The sequence below is a fragment of the Dermochelys coriacea genome, chromosome 15 (assembly GCF_009764565.3).
Source record: "Dermochelys coriacea isolate rDerCor1 chromosome 15, rDerCor1.pri.v4, whole genome shotgun sequence".
Taxonomy (NCBI): Eukaryota; Metazoa; Chordata; order Testudines; family Dermochelyidae; genus Dermochelys; species Dermochelys coriacea.
In genome coordinates this window covers 6,195,081-6,217,144 of record NC_050082.1, presented here as the reverse complement: position 1 = coordinate 6,217,144, position 22,064 = coordinate 6,195,081, and the positions used below count along the sequence as shown (strand labels likewise).

Below are 22,064 nucleotides of genomic sequence, written 5' to 3'. Positions count from 1 at the left end.
GTCAAAATGCTCCAATTTTCTGAGCTCCTGGCTGGTGTTGGCTCTCTGTCCCGTAACTTCTAGTTTCCATTCCTGCTCCAGTTTAAAGCATCCCTCACCTCAGGTAATACAGTGCTAGCATCCAGCTGCATTACTGTGTCCCATCTCAGTAAACATCAGTGCTGATTGTGGCAGCTCCACGTACACTGGTTAAAAAGTAAACTAGGGCTGTGAAAAGCCACTGTCCAGATTTTCCTTCTATGGTGTGTGTGAGTGAGTGAGTGAGAGAGAGACTGTGTGATGCACACTGCCTCCTATTTTCCTTAAATATATGCATTCGAGAGGGAGAAAAATTGCATGGCAGAGACTTCAGAGATTTCAGATTTATCTATTCATGAATAATAATCAGGCTCAGTAATTCACAGTAAATGGGTATCCAAATTGGCTAATAAGGAAGGCTTTCACCCCAAACTGGATCTAGGAGAGAGGGAGAGAGAATATCAACAAACGTTGGCTGAGGCATATGCGTACACGATGTGACCAGAATCGGTGAAATATGCAAACCAGCGCTGTATGCGGACGAAATAGCATAAAAATCTGTCTGCAAGACATGGCAACAGAAGGGGCGAGTTTAGAAGGCAGACATCTTGACATCCCTTGTGAGGGCATTGGCAACAAGTGCCTTCCATATTTGACTTCAGCATCGGCACTGGAGCTGGTGCAGTAGCTCCATGTAATGGCCCTTTGCGAGCTAGAGTGAGATCTAGACTTGAGTTGCCGTTCTCTGTAGTGAGGTTAGGAGCCTCGGTGGAGGGGCAAGAGAAGTAGGAAATGGACCTAGGGCTCTCTCAGTGTATTTGAGCCAGCCAGTGTTGTTGTTCAGGAATGAATGGGGGGAGGGATAGCTCAGTGGTTTGAGCATTGGCCTGCTAAACCCAGGGTAGTGAGTTCAATCCTTGAGGGGGCCATTTAGGGATCTGGGGCAAAAATTGGGGATTGGTCCTGCTTTGAGCAGAGGGTTGGACTAGATGACCTCCTGAGGTCCCTTCCAACCCTGATATTCTATGATTCTAATGAATACCCCAAACCAAATGGAGCAAGAGTTCTCTGGGTCTTTAAATGATCCAGCATTATCTGGGAGGTCAGGCTAAAAGATCAGAATGGTCCCTTATGGCCTTAACATCTATGATGTTTTTGCTGACTTCATTGAGCATGTGTTTTTGGGGAAGGGAGGAAGGTGTTCTAGCCTGACCAGTAGAATCTGCCAGGTACTTTAAAAAGCCCAACTTTGGGATGAGTGTCTCAGCAATCTGTTCGGGGAGTAGCGTACACATCCTGTACTCTGCGCTGGGTTGCCCTTGGTAGTGATGCTCGCTCTCCAGCTAGAGTTGAGGCCCTGTACGCATCCAGTCGATCCAGAGGGAAGGAATGGCGACAAGACTCTTATCCCTGTGTGGTACAGTTGTTACAATTCACCTAGAGTTGTCTAGCGCCCAGAGAAACACTGATCTGTTGGGCCTGCAGACCTCCGAGTAGATACAGAAGATGTCCAGTAATCTAGGAACCTCCGTCTCGCCTCAAACCACTTTATAATCCTTCTAGGCTAGGCCAGAATGATCTGAACTATGAACTGTGGAGTAAAGGTTGGAAAGGCCCCCAAACTAATTGGTTAAACTCCTCCACACTGGTTTCCTTGTGTGTTTAAACTGAAGAGAGACATACAGAGCTGTAATTCTTTGACTGTCTGTGGGATTGAGCATCTTCCCATGTCACTTAAGAAAATAAAGAAATATTGGAACTCCAGAACCTTTGACCTCCACTGTCCCCCTCCACTTTCCCCTAAGCTGTGAATTCTCCTTTCTTCTTACCATTACCTTCACCAGCCAGAGAGAGAATAAAGAAGTTGAAGGTTTTCCTCCTTCCCCCCCCCCCCCCCGCTGCTGGTGATGGCTTATCTTGAGTGATCACTCTCCTTACAGTGTGTATGATAAACCCATTGTTTCATGTTCTCTCTGTGTGTGTATATAAATCTCTCCTCTGTTTTTTCCACCAAATGCATCCGATGAAGTGAGCTGTAGCTCACGAAAGCTTATGCTCTAATAAATTTGTTAGTCTCTAAGGTGCCACAAGTACTCCTTTTCTTTTTGCAAATACAGACTAACATGGCTGCTACTCTGAAACCTGTAAAGAAGTTGGGAGCACAAGACTATAATTCACATGAGAGGCTGTGAGCGTGTCGAACCCTGGCAGTGCAGCTTGAGCCGATGGTGTGCAGCAGCAGAATGAGAGAGTGTATGGCTGCCCCTCAGTACCCTCCTGTTGTTCTGCAGGTATACTGCATGTGTTGCAAGTGATGGAGCAGTCCCCATCAGATCATTGGTTTCAGAGTAGCAGCCGTGTTAGTCTGTATTCGCAAAAAGAAAAGGAGTACTTGTGGCACCTTAGAGACTAACAAATTTATTAGAGCATAAGCTTTCGTGAGCTACAGCTCACTTCATCGGATGCATTCGATGAAGTGAGCTGTAGCTCACGAAAGCTTATGCTCTAATAAATTTGTTAGTCTCTAAGGTGCCACAAGTACTCCTTTTCTTTTCATCAGATCATTATAATACTCCCATGCTGGGGCACAAGGTTGAACAAAGGTACTGTATAAATGATTGCACACAGCACTGCTTATAAACATAAATGTGTGATTGGAAAGATGAGCAAGAGGAGCTGAGATGAGTTATTCATATAATAGGGAATTTTGCCCAGAAAGGCTTGTTTGTTGCCTGTGTACTCTGTTATAATAAAGGAGGGCACTTAATGGCAATAAATATAACACTAATAACTGCATATCAAACTATTTCCTTTTTTAACTAGTGGAACTCACTGAGGCAGGATATGGCTGAGTCAAACATCTTGGTGACATTTTTAATAAACGGTTAGACTTGTCACTAAGACTACTACTTGGCTTTCCATGGGGAAAGCAATTAGATGAGCTTTCATCCTCATCCCAGACTATAAAACCATCAACGGATTAAGCTTAGGAAAAAAATTCCTCCCTTGGTACATTGTGGCACATAGGAGTGTATTTATAGGAGGTGTTGGGGAATTTCTCTGATGCATTTTGCATTGGCTGCTGTTGGAGACAGGCTTCTGGATTAGATGGACCACAATGTTAGATTGAAGCTCTGCTGCATTATCTCTGTCAAGCCATGATGGCAAGAACCAAAGGGTACAGGAAGTGAAGAGTTTGAGGATGGTTGTAAGATGGGGGGAGTGGATGATGTACAATATGACTAAACAGAGTCCTTGAAAAAACAATGGGTTTTATGATATTGGCCTGTTCCAGGACATACGACCTCTGACTGGCAGGGACTAGGGCAGAACTTCCTCCATAGGCAGGATGTTCTGCAGTTGTCTACTGCAAGGTTTCTGGGACTGTGCTCTGAAGGAGCTGGTCCTGGCCACTGTCAGGCAGGAGACTGCACTGGGCTGATCCCATGTGGCAATCGGTATGTTCCTGGAACTGCAGGAAGAGGCTGGAGGGTCGCTCCTGCTTAGTCACACCTAAACACGTATCCTGAGACCTTATTCCGTGGCTGCAAGTCACACTGCCACTATCTAAATGACTTAGGAGCTTAAAACCTATTTTTAAAAGTGGCGCAGGTACTTATGAGCCTATGGGCAAGTCTACACTACAATATTGTTTGCATGGCCATACTAGCTCCTTCTGTTGGCTGCGAGCGACCTAAGTGCTATGCCTCTCATGCAATTAAGTCAGTTTAGTGAGGGGCTTACATTGGTGGGAGCAACATTGTAGTGTAGACCAGGCCTGAGTCTTACTCAGATTCCAAGAGTCTTTCAGTAGAGCTTAAGCTGCTAAATCACCTACATCCTTTTGAAAACTTTATCCTGAGTGTTTCGCTCAACTGAAGCCTAAAAGACTTTAAATGCAGAGTATATTCCATTGGCTGGCTCCTTTGCAATTCTGGAGAGCATCTCCCTGGGACCAGGGTCTGACCTGATAGATCATCAATGGGATATCGCAGCAGTGGCTTGGTTCTTTCACTCGCTGTGCACATGTGGGTGTGTATATGTGGTCAGATCCATAGTTTATCTATTCCCAAGGGAGAAATTCATTGAGTTAAAGTTGTAAATATGTATCAATAACTTACAGGGAGGAAAAAAAAACTTTAGTGGAATGTTGTAGTTTAAAAACACAAATGGATGAAAGCCAAGAAATTCAAAGTTAAAGTTCCACTAAAAAAACAGGAAGGAACGATGGAAAATGAAGAGATAAAATACCCCACAGAACCTTAGCTCTGCCCTCATCTACCTGCCAGCATGTGTACTTTGCAAGTTTCGTTATATGTAAATAACAATAAAAAAGACACCTTTGCAAAGTTCTAGGTGCCCTAACACAAAATTAATGCTATTTAAATGTTTATAATAGAACTAAAATCCTGCTGTTGGCTAGCAAAAATAGCCCCAACTCAAATCTGCTCTGTTGTTGCAGCATTTCACAGCTGTTAAATTACTTTTTAAATTAAGGCGAAACCTACAGCAACATTAACAGTCCCCTTAGCTCATTTACATAGGTCATTTCTATGGGCCAAGATCAACAGAATGCTGTTTGACTGAGTTACCACTGATATAACGGTCACACCACCCTACAGTGAGATTTGACAAGATTGCTACACGAAACTGTATTTCTTCTTTTCAAATGTAACTTTCTTCCATTCCTGTGTTTCTATAACATGCAGAATCTTACAAAATTTAGCCCACAGGAGGGATTGAGGAAGAGGGCTGTTTTTTTGAGATTTAGATTTTTTTAGTGTTTTGGAAATTCTTTGTCACATACGGTAGGACTGCTTTGCCCTGGGATCTGTCTGATGGGTCAGCCACACCCACACTAAAATTCTTGGTGTTTTGATGCCCAAATTGTCCCCTCTGTATAATCCCAGTTGCCCTAGATTGTGTCGTCATTGTCACAGTGCCCAATCTCTGCTATATGAAAAGGTTAGATTTAGCTACTTGCCATTGGGTTTTTATGACAGTCCTACACCTTCACTACCTCAGTCGTTACCTCTCCTCACACTTTTCCTTCTTCCTTGCTGGCAGACCAGAAACAGATGTGAGCCACAGGGTTTAGAGAGTGGGCAATGACATCGTTTAAACACATAAAACATGGGTAAAGTGAATGCAGCTAGACACACGCCCCTGTGATTTTTGGTGACCCAAAATAACTTGCACACACGCTTGTGAATCAATCAGTTTTTTGTTGTATCTTGAATGTGGCCTGAATAAGCAGCTGTGAATTATAGGGTGGTTATTCCATCAAAGGGAGTTGGGTGATTGCCATAAACTTGAGTGAAGTTTGGTTCAGCAGAGCCCTGATCTGAAACGCATTGATCCCAGGGTACCCCTAGAGAGAGGATGATGTTTCAGTTAAGAGTCCTGGGTCCTATGCCCAGCTGTGCTACAGGCTTCTTGTGTCAAATTCTGCTCTTAAACGTGTGTGAGCTTGGAGTGATTCACAAGGCGAGAGTGGCAGCTTCCGGGGTTATACTAGTAGTAGATGAGAATAGAATGTGACTCCATGGGGGACCTTGGCTGAAAGCTTCAGTGATGCACTAAGATCGCCAGTGATGGACATAAGTTGAATATCCAGCCAGACCACTTTAAGGACCTAGCTAGAGATTGATCCAGGTGGTGTTCAGACTGCAAGGACTGATGATGGGACCTTAGCCAAGCCACTTAAATCAACACTTTCAAAACTGAATGCCTGACGATAGGCACCTGAATAAGTTTAGCTTGATTGTTGAACCTGCTGAGCTTCCACAGGTCCCATCAAAGCCGCTGGGTGCTGTGGACAATCAAGACACTTAATTTTGGCACCAAGATAAGGATTTAGGTGCTTAACTTCAGGCATCCACATTAAAGCCAAATGTTCAAACCTTTCTGTGTCTCCATTTCCCCATCCGTAAAATGGAGCTCATTCCTCTCAGGAATGTTGTGTGGCTCAAAGGCTGCAAGGTGCTGAGGTCTGGCCGAGATCCAGCCAAGCTCCAAAGCGTGTGATTAAATGTAAGCACATGAGGAATCCCACCGACTTCAAAGGGGATAAGCACGTGCTTAAATGCTTCACTGCATCTTGCAGGATAGAGCACTAGTTAGTCAAAGTTTGAGTCAAGACCCTAAAATGGAAGCCACTACGAAGTGGAGTTACTTTGGATTGAGCCAGGTGTGAGTGAGAGCAGAGTTTGGCCCAGGAAGTCATAACAGAGCCAAGAACTGAGCCCAGTAAACTTTGTTCCCAGTTCTGTGCTTTACCCTTCCTCTGGCTTCGGGTCTATAACTTGGTGACTGAAGGCTGGTGACCCTTTCATAAGACTCTGCATTACAAGTCTCATCTTGCTCGCCACTGAATTGCCACGTCTGTTGCATTCCCAAACTTCTGACCTCTGTAAGCCTCCTGCAAGGGAGTGTGTCAGTGGAGGGTATCCTGGTTCATGAGTTAAGAAAAGAAGTAAATCCTCTCCTTTCTCTCCTACTCGCTCGGTCAGGTTAGTGTCATTTATGCAGCAGTTTTCCCTGGATTACCGCACTCGGGATTTATTACTGGGTTTGCTCACTGAGACCCCTTGGGCGCTCTATGCAACTAAACCCCTGCACCCATGCTCATCCCCTTCAGATGCAGTGGGGCTGCCTAAGGGACTCCTATGTGGAGTGCATCGCAGGATCGAGGCCTGGGTCTTCCGTGACAGCCTGAGTAGATCTTGGTTTTGTATCATGTGAGGCAAATTAAACTGCAAATGCTTTATTTTGGTTTGTTCTTTTCTCCCGGGAGCCAGGGGGACGACGAGGGGTGGGATAAGAGCCATTGTCTAAAAGTGATTCTAAGAAGGTAGCAAGGGACTAAATGAGAAAATCCCAATTTGCCAGCCATTGAGACGGGGCCTAGGGCACGTTGAGGGTCAGCTAGAGAAAGCCTTGATGTGGAGCAATGCATTCTTCCACCAGTAGGTGAAATGGCACTGGGATTTGGGGAGACCAGGGAAAGACCTGTAGTGACAGGGACTGTCGTTATACTTCCATGCAGTTGTCTTTCTAGCCACATGAAAATAACCATGTAGGTTTCACTCACTCCATGCATCTGGGTTTTAAAAATAAAAAACGGGAAGTTTAAAAAAAGAAATCTGTGTTTAAACTGCCGAGTCTTGAGTCCCTCGCAAGAGGCAGCAGTTGCATTTGCGTTAGATAAAGGCGGGAGCGAGGGAGGATGATAGCAGACAGGGTGGCTGAAGGCAAGAACAGTGGACTTAGTTAGAATTCAGCCGTTAGATCTTTCCTTTCTCTCTGATGGCTGAGTGTGATTGACACTTACAAATTACCCAGCCAAAAGTGTCGAGTCTTTGACCCCTGAGTAACATCTTCGGCAAGCCTGAGATTTGCCAGCATTTTGTCATCTAATTACTACAAATCCCTTGAAAATTCACTGGCTGGTGAATTTTTAATGCGGGGCAATTTCAATGTGATGCATTGCCCAGATGGGTACGCGCGTGTGCTCTTTCATTCCCTCCCCCTTCTTTCTCATTCTCCCTCTCTCCCTGTCCCTCTACTCATTCTCTCTCTCTCTCTTCTCCTCCTCCTCCATCCATTTTGCTTACCTTTATTTTGTGTGTATTAAAACTTTTCCCTAAAACTGGGGAGCAGCATTGTTCATTTTTAATGGGCACTTCACTTAGTGGGCTGTGGCTTAGGGGACTTCACTTAGGGGTCTGTTTCTCTTTGCCCCCACCACAAGGGCTGGCTGCTTTCAGGTGCATTGGTCTGATCACTTTCAGCCTCCCCCCACCTCCACACTACTGCATGCTGTTGGTACATTGGCCTCTGCTGTGTATATTTGGTAGCAGAAAATTCTGTCCTGCTTTCTAAACAGTGATGAAAGGTAACAATGCTACATGGTTTTTTGTTTTTGTTTTTTCTGTTCCTTAAGGTTGTCTGCTGATGGACACAGAGAGAGCAAGTGGCATCCATCCACCTCTGTATTCTGCAAACAAGAAGATGAAGCACATTTGTTACCAACTGAACCTGTTATGCCAGGCCTTTAAACCAGAGGACCAATTCATGCTTCAGACACAGATCTGGTAGCCAGGTCCTCTAAAGCCAAAAGGGAAATGCACCTTGAATCCACACGTGGAAGACGAGCTTTTTTCATCTGCGAGCAACACATGTCCGTCAGTGTGCGCCTGTTAAAGGCCCTGTTAAACCAGAGAAGGATTTCAGGCTAGAACGGTAACTCCTTCACCTCAGCGAGGTGCACACCCACCAGCATTGCAATCTGAGGAGCTGGCCCTTCAGACTGAGAAAGCTACTCCCCAAGGGAACATCAGTCGTTTGCTTTTGTAACTGATTGTTCCTACTGCTTGAATAATTTAAAAAACATCCGTGTACATTAAAAAAAAAATTCAAAACTATTACTAAAAATAGGTGAATCCCTTTTTATTTCTATTAACCACAACTGGTTGTTTATCCGAGCCCACGAGGAAGGTGAAAATGTTAGTGTTCATCTCTGTGCCTGTCATTTCTGTCAATGCTCGCAGCCAGCAGTGGCCCTTCACTTCCCTGGTTTCAAAGGAAAAGAGGCTTTTGCTTTTCAGCCAGGGGTACTGGTTTACATATGTACACAGCTGATAAAGTATTTCACTTCACCCCCTTCCCCCTGGGAATTGCTGTCTTACGTCAAAACTGCTCTGGCTAACAGAGGATGCAACAGATCACACATGTTGGCTGCAAATTTTCTATTTATTTATTTATTTATTTATTTATTTATATATATATGTTTTGTCACTGCATAGCTTTAAAAAACCCTTCTCTCTGCTATTGGCCTGATTTGCCTGGTTTCCCAAGGTAGTGGATGTGAGCCCAGTACTGGCTTCAGTCACAGTGTCGGCTTGCTCCCTGGGAAGGTGCCTTAAGGCTTCCCTGGAAGGTTACATCTTGTGGCTGCCTAAAATGATTCTGGAGTTTGGGATGCGGTCTTGATTCATTCCCACCTGTAAAGAAGGGGTTTCAGATGCACTCAGCATTGGCCTAACTCTGCTCCCATTGAAGGCTATGGGCGTTTTGTCATTGAAATCACTGGGAAGCAGCATTAGGCGGATGCACGGTGCTTTTGAAAATCCTGCTCTGAGCATCAAGTGGGAAGTGGTTGCAGGATGCCAGGCATGGCCCAGCCTTGAACAGGGGCAAACCTGGGCCAAGTGGGGCAGACTCTAGTTCAGGAGATGGGAGTCCCACCACTGCCCCTTTCTCAAACACAAGACGCATGGTTTTATGCCCTCTTAGATGGGGATGCACTGGGGAGGAGTCGGTGACTCTTACAGCTGGTGGCTCAGGTTTTAAAAGGAGAATTTTAAATGGCGGTTTGCTCACTTTGAAATCAATGGTATGTGTTGGGCCAATGCTGAGTAAGTGCTTTTTGAAAATCCTACCCCAAGTCTCTACTCGGAGGTACTGGGCATCTGAGAAAGAACCATGTCATCTCAGAGATAACTCCTTGGGTTTGGTGGATCAGTCGTCGTTTTGTAGAGGTCATTTACTCGTGGCGTGAAATGGTTAAACTACAGATGGGCATAGTGGCATGGTTAGCATTGACAATGCGTGTGGCACTGCCCAGTGCACAAAATTAGTCCCAGTGCCAGCGCCAAAAAGCTGACGGTCTAAAAGATGCACACCCAGGAAATCTAGAGGTGGTGAAGACTTGGTGGATATTAATCTAGGCAGAGATTTTTCAACAGAGTCCAAGAGAAAGAGGCATCAAAAGCACTCAAATTCTGAAGCCTCATGGGTAATAATCTCTCCCATAGTACCGGTAATTGCTTTGCTTTTCGCCAGCGTCATAGAATCATAGAATCTCAGGGTTGGAAGGGACCTCAGGAGGTCATCTAGTCCAACCCCCTGCTCAAAGCAGGACCAATCCCCAACTAAATCATCCCAGCCAGGGCTTTGTCAAGTCTGACCTTAAAAACTTCAAAGGAAGGAGATTCCACCACCTCCCTAGGTAACACATTCCAGTGCTTCACCACCCTCCTAGTGAAAAAGTTTTTCCTAATATCCAACCTAAACCTCCCCCACTGCAACTTGAAACCATTACTCCTTGTTCTATCATCTGCTACCACTGAGAACAGTCTAGATCCATCCTCTTTGGAACCCCCTTTCAGGTAGTTGAAAGCAGCTATCAAATCCCCCCTCATTCTTCTCTTCTGCAGAATAAACAATCCCAGTTCCTGCAGCCTCTCCTCATAAGTCATGTGTTCCAGCCCCCTAATCATTTTTGTTGCCCTCCGCTGGATGTTTTCCAATTTTTCCACATCCTTCTTGTAGTGTGGGGCCCAAAGCTGGACACAGTACTCCAGATGAGGCCTCACCAATGTCGAATAGAGGGGAACGATCACATCCCTCAATCTGCAGGCAATGCCCCTACTTCTACATCCCAAAATGCCATTGGCCTTCTTGGCAACAAGGGCACACTGTTGACTCATATCCAGCTTCTCGTCCACTGTAACCCTTAGGTCCTTTTCTGCAGAACTGCTGCCTAGCCATTCGGTCCCTAGTCTGTAGCAGTGCATGGGATTCTTCCGTCCTAAGTGCAGGATTCTGCACTTGTCCTTGTTGAACCTCATCAGATTTCTTTTGGCCCAATCCTCTAATTTGTCTAGGGCCCTCTGTATCCTATCCCTACCCTCCAGCGTATTTACCTCTCCTCCCAGTTTAGTGTCATCTGCAAACTTGCTGAGGGTGCAATCCATACCATCCTCCTGATCATTTATGAAGATATTGAACAAAACCAGCCCGAGGACCGACCCTTGGGGCACTCCACTTGATACTGGCTGCCAACTAGAAATGGAGCCATTGATCACTACCCGTTGAGCCCGACAATCTAGCCAACTTTCTATCCACCTTATAGTCCATTCATCCAGCCCATACTACTTTAACTTGCTGGCAAGAATACTGTGGGAGATGGTGTCAAAAGCTTTGCTAAAGTCAAGGAACAACACATCTACTGCTTTCCCTTCATCCACACATCCAGTTATCTTGTCATAGAAGGCGATTAGATTAGTCAGGCATGACTTGCCCTTGGTGAATCCATGCTGACTGTTCCTGATCACTTTCTTCTCTTCTAAGTGCTTCAGAATTGATTCCTTGAGGACCTGCTCCATGATTTTTCCAGGGACTGAGGTGAGGCTGACTGGCCTGTAGTTCCCCAAATCCTCCTCCTTCCCTTTTTTAAAGATGGGCACTACATTAGCCTTTTTCCAGTCGTCCGGGACTTCCCCCGATCAGCATGAGTTTTCAAAGATAATGGCCAATGGCTCTGCAATCACATCCGCCAACTCCTTTAGCACTCTCGGATGCAGCGCATCCGTCCCCATGGACTTGTGCTCGTCCAGCTTTTCTAAATAGTCTCGAACCACTTCTTTCTCCACAGAGGGCAGGTCACCTCCTCCCCATGCTGTGCTGCCCAGTGCAGTAGTCTGCGAGCTGACCTTGTTCGTGAAGACAGAGGCAAAAAAAGCATTGAGTGCATTAGCTTTTTCCACATCCTCTGTCACTAGGTTGCCTCCCTCATTCAGTAAGGGGCCCACACTTTCCTTGACTGACTTCTTGTTGCTAACATACCTGAAGAAACCCTTCTTGTTCTGTGATCTCAAAGCATTAATGAACCCTCTCTGGAGCCCAGTGAGGGGGGCAGTGTCATGGTTCCTAGGGATACCCACATTTGTGAGGCACCTCGCTACCACCTGCCCTTAACGTGAAGAAGCCTTGTCTGTGTCTGTCAGCTCTACAACACCCCTAGCCACAGACCTCACAAGCACTCCCCCACCAGCCTACACAGCTTCTGCTGTCCCTCTGCGGGTTAGTGACAGACGCCCGTCGGCCCCCAAACCCTCCAAGTGTCCTTCCGCAGTGTTCAGCCCCTGTTCCACTGGACACTCTCAGAATTACCAGACCTGCTGTTCCCAAAGGAATGGTACACCCCAGCTTACCCGTTACAGCTGTTACCCATTACACAATGGTCAGCCAGGAAGAGAAGTGTCTCCTGTCCATTGTGTGAATGGAACCTGTTTACTGCCCTCTGCTGACTTGTTTTAGGTACCTTAAGAACACAGTTTTCAGTGTGTGTATAGAAACATAGCTCTTTACATATTCTCCGTACTTATATTTTGCAATGATTGTGCTGATCAGAGTGAAACAGGCTTTCAGTACAGACCTTCTGTGACACACTTTGGTGAACTAGCATGTCAGTGAAAGCGGTCCTTGGGTCATAGACAGTCGTACATAAAGATTATACCCATTTCACAACCTGTCCTTACGTCTACATAATCAGGTAAGAACTTGATTCTGTAGTGACCTCTTCATAATCCTATCCTGGAGCGGAGCTTTTCAACTGGTTTGAGGAGCTTGTTGAAATCATTGGGAATTACAACGGCGTATATTGATTTCATCTTTCAAAAGCAATTAGAGACTTGGGTTGTCTCCACTGTTAAGTGCCCAATTTGAGATGTGTTAAAGAGGCCTAGTTTTCAGAGTGCGGGTGTTCAGATCTCAATCTGCACCCCCCCACACCCAATATTGAGGCCAAAGTTCGTTTGGAAAATTTAGGCCACTCTATATTCAATAGCTAGTATATGGCATATAAGCACTGGTCATTGCATGTATATATGCATAGGTGGTTTCAACCCATATTTAAAGGAAAACTCCAATGTGGTATGAAATATATTTTAGGAATTTTAAAGAGTATGTCACTAAAAACAGATTCAGAGACCCCAAAACAAAACAAACAGTCAAGAGGAAGCCATCCTCCCTGCAGGAACTGCTATCTGATGATGTCATTTGAGACAGCATTTGAATTAATGAGAGGTGAGTGACATTAAAAATTGTAAGGTAAGGCCTCCTGATGCTTTTATAGCAGTTTAATTTAACCAGACATTTGTCAAAAAAAAAAACAAATACAGCTCTTACAATATCCAGCTTTTTCCTCATGCTGGGCTGTGTTTGCTGTGTGTCAGTGGCATTATCTGACTGGGAAGTGGAGCCGATACTCTGTGTGTATGGAGTTACTGGAAGGGTAAATGGTAAGGCTAACTTTTAAACGCTGATTTTTTTTAATGCATCTCACCTTATTTAATAAAAATAGCACATGGCCTCACTTCTACAGTAATTTTTTTTTTTTTAATGTAACAATCTGCCATCACAATGAAAAGCTCATAAATGGTTTTAAGGGTGTGCTCAAGCTTCCTGGGGCATTGTGGGAAGTGTAGTTAGAGGATCGCCATTCCAGGCTTTGAACTACAGAATGCTTGGAAGTTAAGTCTAACCTGCTCTGTTAACAAGTTAGTGCTCGCTCATTTCTTCGGAACTTTACACACACAATTCCATTCGGGAACAGGTCATGGTCCGGGGCATAGTTAGCGTCGCTTTGTTCATGAAGATAGTTACGTGCACGCTCCCTCTACGAGGACTCCTTAAATGTAAATAGGTGGAGGAAACATAGCGAAAAGGTGGAAATTAAACTGAATCACCATTAATATGGTGAACGTTACTGACAACTCTGCCCTTGGGAAAGTCTAGCCCTTTTTAGCGACAGGTGCTGCCCCTTCCTCGGAGTTGGCCAAATGGGAGCTGCTGGACCTTCTTTGTTTACCGAGACCTGCCACCTGGTGACACTGGGGCTGCCACAGAGAGTGGGACAAGAGGTAACCATGACGTATAGAGCAGAGGAGCCTGTGCCATCGTGACTGGCGGAGTCTACAAGGCCACCTCCCCTTCAGCTGTGGTCTATCGTAGGTACTTTTACAGCCCTTGTTACCATAGTATCTGAGCAGATTTATCCCCCTACAGTGCTGTTCCCTGGGATGCACAAAGTAGATTAAGTGGTTTGCCCAAGGTCACACACAGGAAACCTGTGGCCTAGCTGGGAACTGAACCTTGGTTTCTTGAGTCCCAGCTGGGGGCTGTCTTTACTAGGCCGTCTTTCTTACTACATGGCCAACAGCAGGATAAAGTACTTCTGCTACCACGGACTGGATTAAGCAAGTCCCATTGTATTTAAATCACCTAAGAAAATAGTGCTGTCTACAAAACCAGCAGCTTCACTTCCTGAGCTCCTTTATGTTCTTTGGCGGTCTCCCAGCTCTGCACTGAGAAGACCTGATCCCACTTAGCTTGTGGAGTCTGCTTGGTCCAGCACAAGGTGGATACTTCAGCCACCCTCCTTGTGTGTTGTCCTCCCTGATTCTCCCGTCTTCTGCCCAACCATTGAGCAAGAGGTTCCAACTCCCTTGGGAATGTGGCATTGCCAAGAGCCTTCTGGCCAGCCCATCGCACCTCCCCCATACAGGCAGAGCTGGAGCAGAGTTTATTACATCCAGAAGCAGGAGCAGAGCCACGCAAAGCAAAAAGGCAAACAGACCCCAAATGAATGTGCCCTGCTCTGTGTGCTAGTGGCTGGGCAGCAAACGCAAAGCAGGGTGGGCCAGCGAGAAGGTGACTTTTCATAGGCAAAAATTCAGATTGTGCTGCTGGGAGTGTCGAGAGACCTTTGTGCAGAGTTTCTGAGTGTGTGGAATTAGATTGGGAGTGAGTGTGAAATTTGCAAAATCCCCCTGGATCTCACAAGATAGGTGTGTCTCATTCTCACCCTGCACACAGGCTGTCAAAGGGGGAATGTATGGGGAGATGGGGGGGTTTCCTCCTTTCTGCTTTTCTGAATGACCATTTCCCCCCCCTTCCCAATTTTCTTGCCGCTAGGAATCACCCAGGCTTGTCCAGATAATGCAAGGGCAGGGAGTTATGCTGGAAAGATCATTTCTATGCGACAATGCATTCTCACTTGTCATCTGTCTGCTGGAGGAGGTGGGAGTAGTGGGGAGAGAAAGAGGTGGAGCAATCTAGTGTGAAATGTAACAATAAGAGCAAAAGTCAAGAGCCACCTCGCTCCTTCGTGGGTGAGGGACCTTCTGGAGGATCATGTGCTTGGGAAGGCGTTGGATGATTCAGTTTGACAGGCTCAGGTGAATTGCCTGTGGGCTATCTACAGATTTCTAATGCCTCATCACCAGGGTACCCAGGAAGTAAATGTTTGTCATAAAAAGACAATGGGAGAATTCATAGAATCTTAGAATCATAGGTTTGGAAGAGACCTCGGGAGGTCATCTAGTCCAACCCCCTGCTCAAAGCAGGACCAATCCCCAACTAAATCATCCCAGCTAAGGCTTTGTCAAGCCAGGCCTTAAAAACTTCCAAGGATGGAGATTCTACCACCTCCCTAGGTAACCCATTCCAGTGTTTCACCACCCTCCTAGTGAAATAGTGTTTCCTCATATCCAACCTAGATCTCCAACCTAACAAACAGCGAAGAGCTGTGGTCAGGCCAGACAGCAGACATCACTGCATTGGTACATCTCAGGAGTTGGGCAGATTTGCTCAGCAGTTCAGGCTTGCACCCCTGTATTTCACTCCCATGGCTTCCCAATGAAATGCCAAAGCCAGCCATGGACATGAGCTAACAGTCTGCCACGCAGAGAGAGCTTGAGGGATGGTGTGAGCCGTCTCCCTCCTCTGTTCACCTTAGTACTTTTGTATTTATCAGAGGCAGCTATACCCCAGAGAGAGTACTGCACTTTGTATGGAGTGTGGTCACCTGTGTCCACTGGTCACTGCGAATGCCAGACATGCAGCCCCCACGAGGCCTCTGCTACCCTTAGGACTGCATTGACTTTGGGGGTGGGCAGTGCATTGCAGAACTGGGAACTGCGCGGCTCACCCACAAAACGGCTTTGCAATTACAGTTGGCAGCACTCCATAAAACCCTGCGCTCCAGTTACACTGCAGCTCCTGTGTAACTAAGAAGTAATTAGTGCCACTTTCTATAGCGAGTAAAACCCAAATGTCAAACAATAACAAAGCTATTAAGTCATGTTTTTACTGCATATTTGAAGCCGGGCTCTGTGTGTGTGTCTCCTTTCTGCCAGAGCAATGGCGTTCCCTTTGGCTAGATTCATTTGCAGGAAGAGTCCATGATTTTAAAGTGACTGAGCAGTACAGACCCATGTTAATCACACACACAGTTCAACCTCCTTGGGAGGGGACATCTGTCCTCTCGCCACACAGGGCACTTTGTCTCTCTCTTGGCAGAACACAGCTTCTGTTGGTCCCCCTCTGCGTGAGGTTGGTTTTCCTGTCCCTCGAAAATTTGGGATCTAAAAATTTTCCCAGCCGAAAAGTCGAAATCTTGAAAAGTTTTGCAAACTGAAAGTCATGAAGAATTTTGGTTCAGGTCAATCAGAACCTTTTGTTTCCAAGTGGACTTTTAATTTTTGTAACAATTCTTCACTTAAATTTCTAAGTGCGAAGTCTGTTGGAACCAGAGAACGGGCATTTTTTGTTGAGAAAATGTCTACATGAAACATTCTGACGACAGAATGGTGTCAAAAATATCTGGAGTTGAACAGCCCTTTTCTATGAATGGTTCCGGGTTGGATGCCTCTGCGTTTTCTGATGAAAAACCATTTCTTTGGAAAATTGTCAACCAGTCCTAGTCACTATACAATGGTTCATCTCCATCTGCATGTGTCCCACATGTGTATCAGTGTCTGTGTGCAACTTGCCTTGGTAAAACCCTCTCTTGGATTCTGACTTGACCCCGCCCCAGGGTCTGTGGGATCTCAAGTTATTGTGAAGGGGAAATCAGATGAGTTTGCCGCCCTATCCCATAGCTGGATGGGGGCACATGAAGTCTGTCAGTCGTGTTTTCTCCCCATCTATTCACCCTGCTGGCATCAGAGACAGGGCCATCCTGTGAGCCGCAGAGCTTTCATGGGACATAGCTCTATGCACCCCCAAAGCACAGGAGCTGCTGGCTGGGTTTGTGCTTCGGCCCAGCCTATATTCCAATGCAGATTCTTAAGGAGGTGCTTTTTCCCCCATAGCTTCTTCAGCAAACCCCAGTCACCTGGCACTTGCATCATCCTGTGGCTTACACTCTTTGGTGGGGCTCTACCAACACCCAGAGGCCAGGCAGTGGCTGCTCCATGACTTTGGGATTGTAACTTCACCTAACTCACCAGAAACGTCCCTGTCCTTTCTTATATTGGCCTATTCAGCAAAGAGTCACCCCTTTTATTGTGTTCTTCTGTGTAGGTTCTTATCCACCCTGTGACGGGGCGTGGCTCACCATTGCGGCACCTCCTGCTGGATGTCCCAGGGGTCAGCTCTGCTAGTCAGTGCGCTCTCTTCTGGCGGTGTCTCGCCTGCCATCACCTCCGCTCCTGGACCCGTGTCACCCCAAGGACTGCGGCATCCTCTTCAGGACATAGCCCTCCAGCTGTGTCACACTCAGTTCTTCCCCCTTCCAGGGGAACAGCTGTCCACTGTCCAGCCACTTCCTCAGTAGCAATTAGGGGAAAGGCGGGTACCCAGGCCCACCCACTACTCCAGGTCCCGTCCCAGGGACCCTGTAGATGGCAGCCACATGCGATGTCCCCACCAACCCCTTAGCTACTTCCCTGGGCCATTTCCCTGCAGTCCCAGCACCTTCTCTGCTCTTGTCTCAGGGCCCCAGCCTGTCAGCAGTCCGCTAGGTGCTCACTCTTGCTCCCTTGCATCCGATGAAGTGAGCTGTGCCACAAGTCCTCCTTTTCTTTTTTTACTCTTGCTCCCCTGATCCTGCCCAGCACTGCTCTGTCCAAGGTGCTAGTTGACCTCTGCCTTCAAGGCAGCCAGTCCTCCTCCCTCTGGGAGCTCCAGGGAGTGACTGACCTGCTCTGCCCTGCGGCTCTTCTTGTATGGGCCTGTCCCGGCCTAATTGGCTTCTCCTCGCAGCCCCTCTCCAGTTGGCTGTCTCCCGCACAGCCTCCCTAGGGTCCTATTAACCCTTTATGGGCTAGTGTGGGACAAATGCCCTATCACACACCCCCATCACGGCAGTCTCTGAGTACTTCCTGTGGTGCATTCTCTTGCCCTTTTCTGAGGGAAGAATCGGATGTGCAGTGGAGCATTTGGTTTTGATTTTTTAAATGGACGCATTGCTCTGCATGTAGAGAAGGCAGGTCAGAGAAGTCCACCATGGATCAGAAGGTGGGGAGGTTTGAGATGACCCTCAGTGCTTGTGTTCACTGAACAGTCTAAAAACGAGCTCTACCCTGTTGATAGAAGGTTCTATTGTGTCTGGGGAGAGGAGTTGCTGATCACCATCTTTGTCCTGGAGCTTTAGATTATTTTTAGGTATCCGGGGCCCAGGCCACTAAGCACCTTGAAACAAAGGACTGAGACCTTGAACTTGACATCTCAGAGAATCATGAAAGTTAGAGATGGAAAACATCTGAGATCGTACAGTCCGCCCCCTAGCAGTGCACTGGATGGGTTATTGGGGCTAGGAGGCTGCCAAGAAGCTGTTCTTTCCGCATGGGAATTGTGGCCATAGCCTCCAAGACACTTTCCCTCTCCTGATGATGCTGGGTGAAAGTTACCAAGTTCAGACGTGGGAGTCCCGACTCCCAGGCATAGGTACTGATCACGAAAACACAGCACCTCTCAAGTCTTTAAGGGACACCTATCGAACTATTACTGTAGCTCTGCACCTTATCCTCTAATTTGGACTCTAGTTTTGTGTTATTTGGGGGTGTACGTGAATTTAAGTACTCAGGGAAGTAGCTGATAATGCTGGCTAGAGCCAGACATAGTATAATGCAGGGGCTGTGATCTCTGGTTGGAGCAAGGGAGGAGCCTCGTCCTGAGCAGTATAGAGTACCCCCAGCCCTGCTCTCTCACATCAGCTCTGCAGCTGCCCCTCAATCCTGACCCGTAGCACCCCTGCTATTCCAGTCCTGCCCCCTTAGCCCAGGTCTGCCAATGTCGCTCAGTCCTGGCCTACAATACCTCCTTGGACCTGCAGTCCCAGCGATGCCAAACTGTCCCATCACTCCATGCTTTCGTGAAACGGACAAACGTGACAGGGATGAAATTTCCGCTCAGGTAATTTCACTGGGACCTGCAGTAAAATGTTTTGACTTTGGCTAAAAGGCCAGTGAGTGCCCTCCTGGATCCTGACAGGGATCTTATAGATCCTTGGGATCCAGCTCAGCCATTGCAGCTTTCTGCTTGAATAGGCTGGCTTGGTCGTGTTCTGTTTTGTTGACATGACCGTAGCCAGGCAAGAGCCAAAGGCGGCCCTGCCTAGCACATCTCGGCTGGTCCATCTAACTAGGCAGCTGAGCCACGGTTCCCCCGTTCCAGAGACAAACCCACCCCCATCTGTACACAGAAGGGAGGCGACGGTGCCTTGTAACACCCTAGTCCGTTGCCAAGGCAGCAGCTGTGGTGTGTCACAGGCGGCATGAATTACTGCGGCAGCATATGCCCCAAGGCTTTCTGTGTAAAGCCCGGCCTGCAGTGAAATGGGATCCGGGAGCAGGGCAGCGAGGGCAGCCGTAAATCGCCCTTGGAGCTGGCACACGGAGATGAAACACAGCTCTGTCCTCTCGGCTGGGGGAGAAGGGGGGCTGTGTTGCCAGTGGCGTGTGCTTGACAGAGGCCAGGGCTCTGCATAACTTCAGTCTGCCTGAGTGCGCTCATGTGGAGTCGGCAGGTAGCGCGGCATACTGAGCAGAGCAGGAGCACTGACCTTGTACCTGCACCTGCCTGCTGCACAGCATTTCCTACTGCTGTCCTTTATCCACCCTTACCCGCTCTCCAGTTTCCCCTCCTTCCCTTGCGCTGCTTTTCTTCAGCTCTCTCCCTTCCCGCCGAACTTGTAGGAGTAACAGAAAGTCCTTTGACAGGTTTCAGAGTAGCAGCCGTGTTAGTCCATATTCGCAAAAAGAAAAGGAATACTTGTGGCACCTTAGAGACTAACAAATTTATTAGAGCATAAGCTTTCGTGAGCTACAGCTCACTTGTGTTCTATGCCCAGCCCTGCCACAGATTTTCTGGGTGATCTCGGGCAAGTCATTTCCCCTCTCTGTGCCTCAGTCTTCCCAACCACCCTTTGTCTTGTCTGCTTAGACTGTGTGCTTTTCATAGCACTCTGTGTCTGTACAGCACCAATTTCAATTGGCCCCATCTCAGATAAGGCTTCTAGATGCTACTGTAATATAAATACATACAAATAATAGGCTTTATTGTAAGTATATAAAATAAACTGTGCTAGTCTCTGTTATGAAAATGTGCATTCAGGATTTTTAACGTCTTTGAAAGGGGAGGAGGATGTGGGCTGATACAAGGTTGTGAACCACACACCTCCATCCCCCCAAAGCCTATGGTGTGCTGATTGCATGTCAGAAGCTGGATTAGAAACTGAGTCTGATTTTTTTTTCTCCCTTACACCTCTCTCAGGCCAGCACTTCTCCCCTGATTTCAGTGACGCTAATCCTGATTTACATCAGTGCACATAGGAGAAGGAATCGAGTGCTGTGCCTTATGAGCAGCACCGAAACCAGCCAGTTTAAATGCCCAAGCTGAGTTCAGTGCACAAAGTAAATGTGTGTGTTAAGTGAACAACCAAATTCTGTCCTTAAGGATGTTGGTGGAAAGCTGTTGTAACTCAATTGAAGGCAGCAGGGTTACTCTGAACTATACTGGTGTGTAGCTGATGGAAGATTAATTTAGATTTAAAAAATTATATGGACTGTAGTAATGGCAAGTGTTGTCAGGGCCTCAGCTAGGGACATTACTTCTCAAAATCAAGGATTTTGATCTTGAGAGGGACCCTTCTGAATGCATCTAGGTTCAAACAAAGTGGAACTACTGTCAAATGCTTTATGATTCAGAAAAGGGCCTTTGTTCAGTGCACGCTGGAAACGGACTGTAGCCATAAAAGGCAGTTAGTTCCCTGATGCACAGGCCCTTTGAGTCAACGCTTCGTTCTCGGTCCTGATTTCTTGCCTCACCCTCGTACTGGTCCCCAGACTCAAGGAAGATGTCTTCCCTCCCTCCCTCCCAGATCTCCAAGTGAGTGCAAAGCGGCAGGAGTAGAATCAAGTGGGTCACCAGCAGTGGTATTGTGCTGGAAGGTCTCCGGGGCTGAGTGACGGGCGGGAGAAGGGTTGATAGAACCCAGGCAGTGTTACTGGCAAGATGGAGTGTGGCTTCATTGGGATCAGGGAGTGGGACTCCCATTGATTTCAAAGGCCCAGGCTAGATTCTTCAGAGTTTCACAGTGTCAGCCCAGCAACATCCAGACTATGACCCTGCCCCAAAGAGCTGACAGTTTAAAGAGACAAGCCAAAGAGGGACAGAAAGGAAAAAAATCATTCTCCCTATTTCACAGGTTGAGTGGAGGCCCAAAGAATGTAAGTGACTTGCCTCCAGTCACCCAGAAGGCCTGGGGTAGAATCACTAGGACCATCATTCCAGTCTACTGTGCCCCAAGCATTGCCCCAAATGACCAAAGCAGCCATGGCCCCCAGCCCAGAAAACTGACAGGGGCGCGGGCATGCCACGTTGGCTCCACTCCTTCCTTGTATGAGCTTAAGTGCACCCAATTCCTGTTCTTCCACTCCATCTCCAGGAACTATCTGCTGAGCTCCAGGGGCTGAAAGGCCCTCAATAAATCCAAGTTCCTGCAATGCTGGTTCCTGCCTGGGCTGTCTTGCTACACAGCAGGTGTGGTCTGGCTGGTGCAGTTAGCACCAGGGCTGTTGGACGGCACTCGGGCACTTCAATGAGGCTTTCTGCGTAGCAGCAATTATATTTTTTAATCATTTTTCTTCTTCCCCCACTTCACACATTTTAAAAACTTTAAAAAGAGGGGGAGGCACCCTAAGGGCTTCTAGCAAATCCAAACCCCTAAAACAAAGGGCGTTCATTGGGGGGGCACAAACACCCCTAGAGGTTTTATCCCCACTTGCCTAACTCTTGCTGCACTTGCCAGCTCAGTAATAGTCCTGCAGCTTCAGTTCTTTGCCCCACCCTCTTTGCCCCAGTTCAGCAAAGCGTTTGAACATGTGCTTATCTTTAAGGGGGATGGCATTTTCAAGGTGCCTGTGCATATTCGGGGCCCATTCTGATTGGCTTTGAATGGAATTTGGGCAGCT

At 47.1% G+C, this 22,064-nt stretch overlaps 1 protein-coding gene across 3 annotated transcripts in view; it reads left to right on the top strand.

Moving 5' to 3' along the window:
• Positions 1–8,454, top strand: part of RBM19 (RNA binding motif protein 19) — a 114,522-nt gene extending 106,068 nt beyond the window's left edge. For 2 of the 3 annotated variants that reach the window (XM_043497809.1, XM_043497811.1), the window contains exon 24: positions 7,964–8,454. In XM_043497809.1, coding sequence (XP_043353744.1) covers positions 7,964–8,118 — 155 coding nt within the window. In that variant the 3' untranslated portion in view covers positions 8,119–8,454. The remainder of the gene's footprint in view (positions 1–7,963) is intronic. The other variant, XM_038373136.2, reaches the window with a different exon arrangement.
• Positions 8,455–22,064: the final 13,610 nt, after the last annotated feature.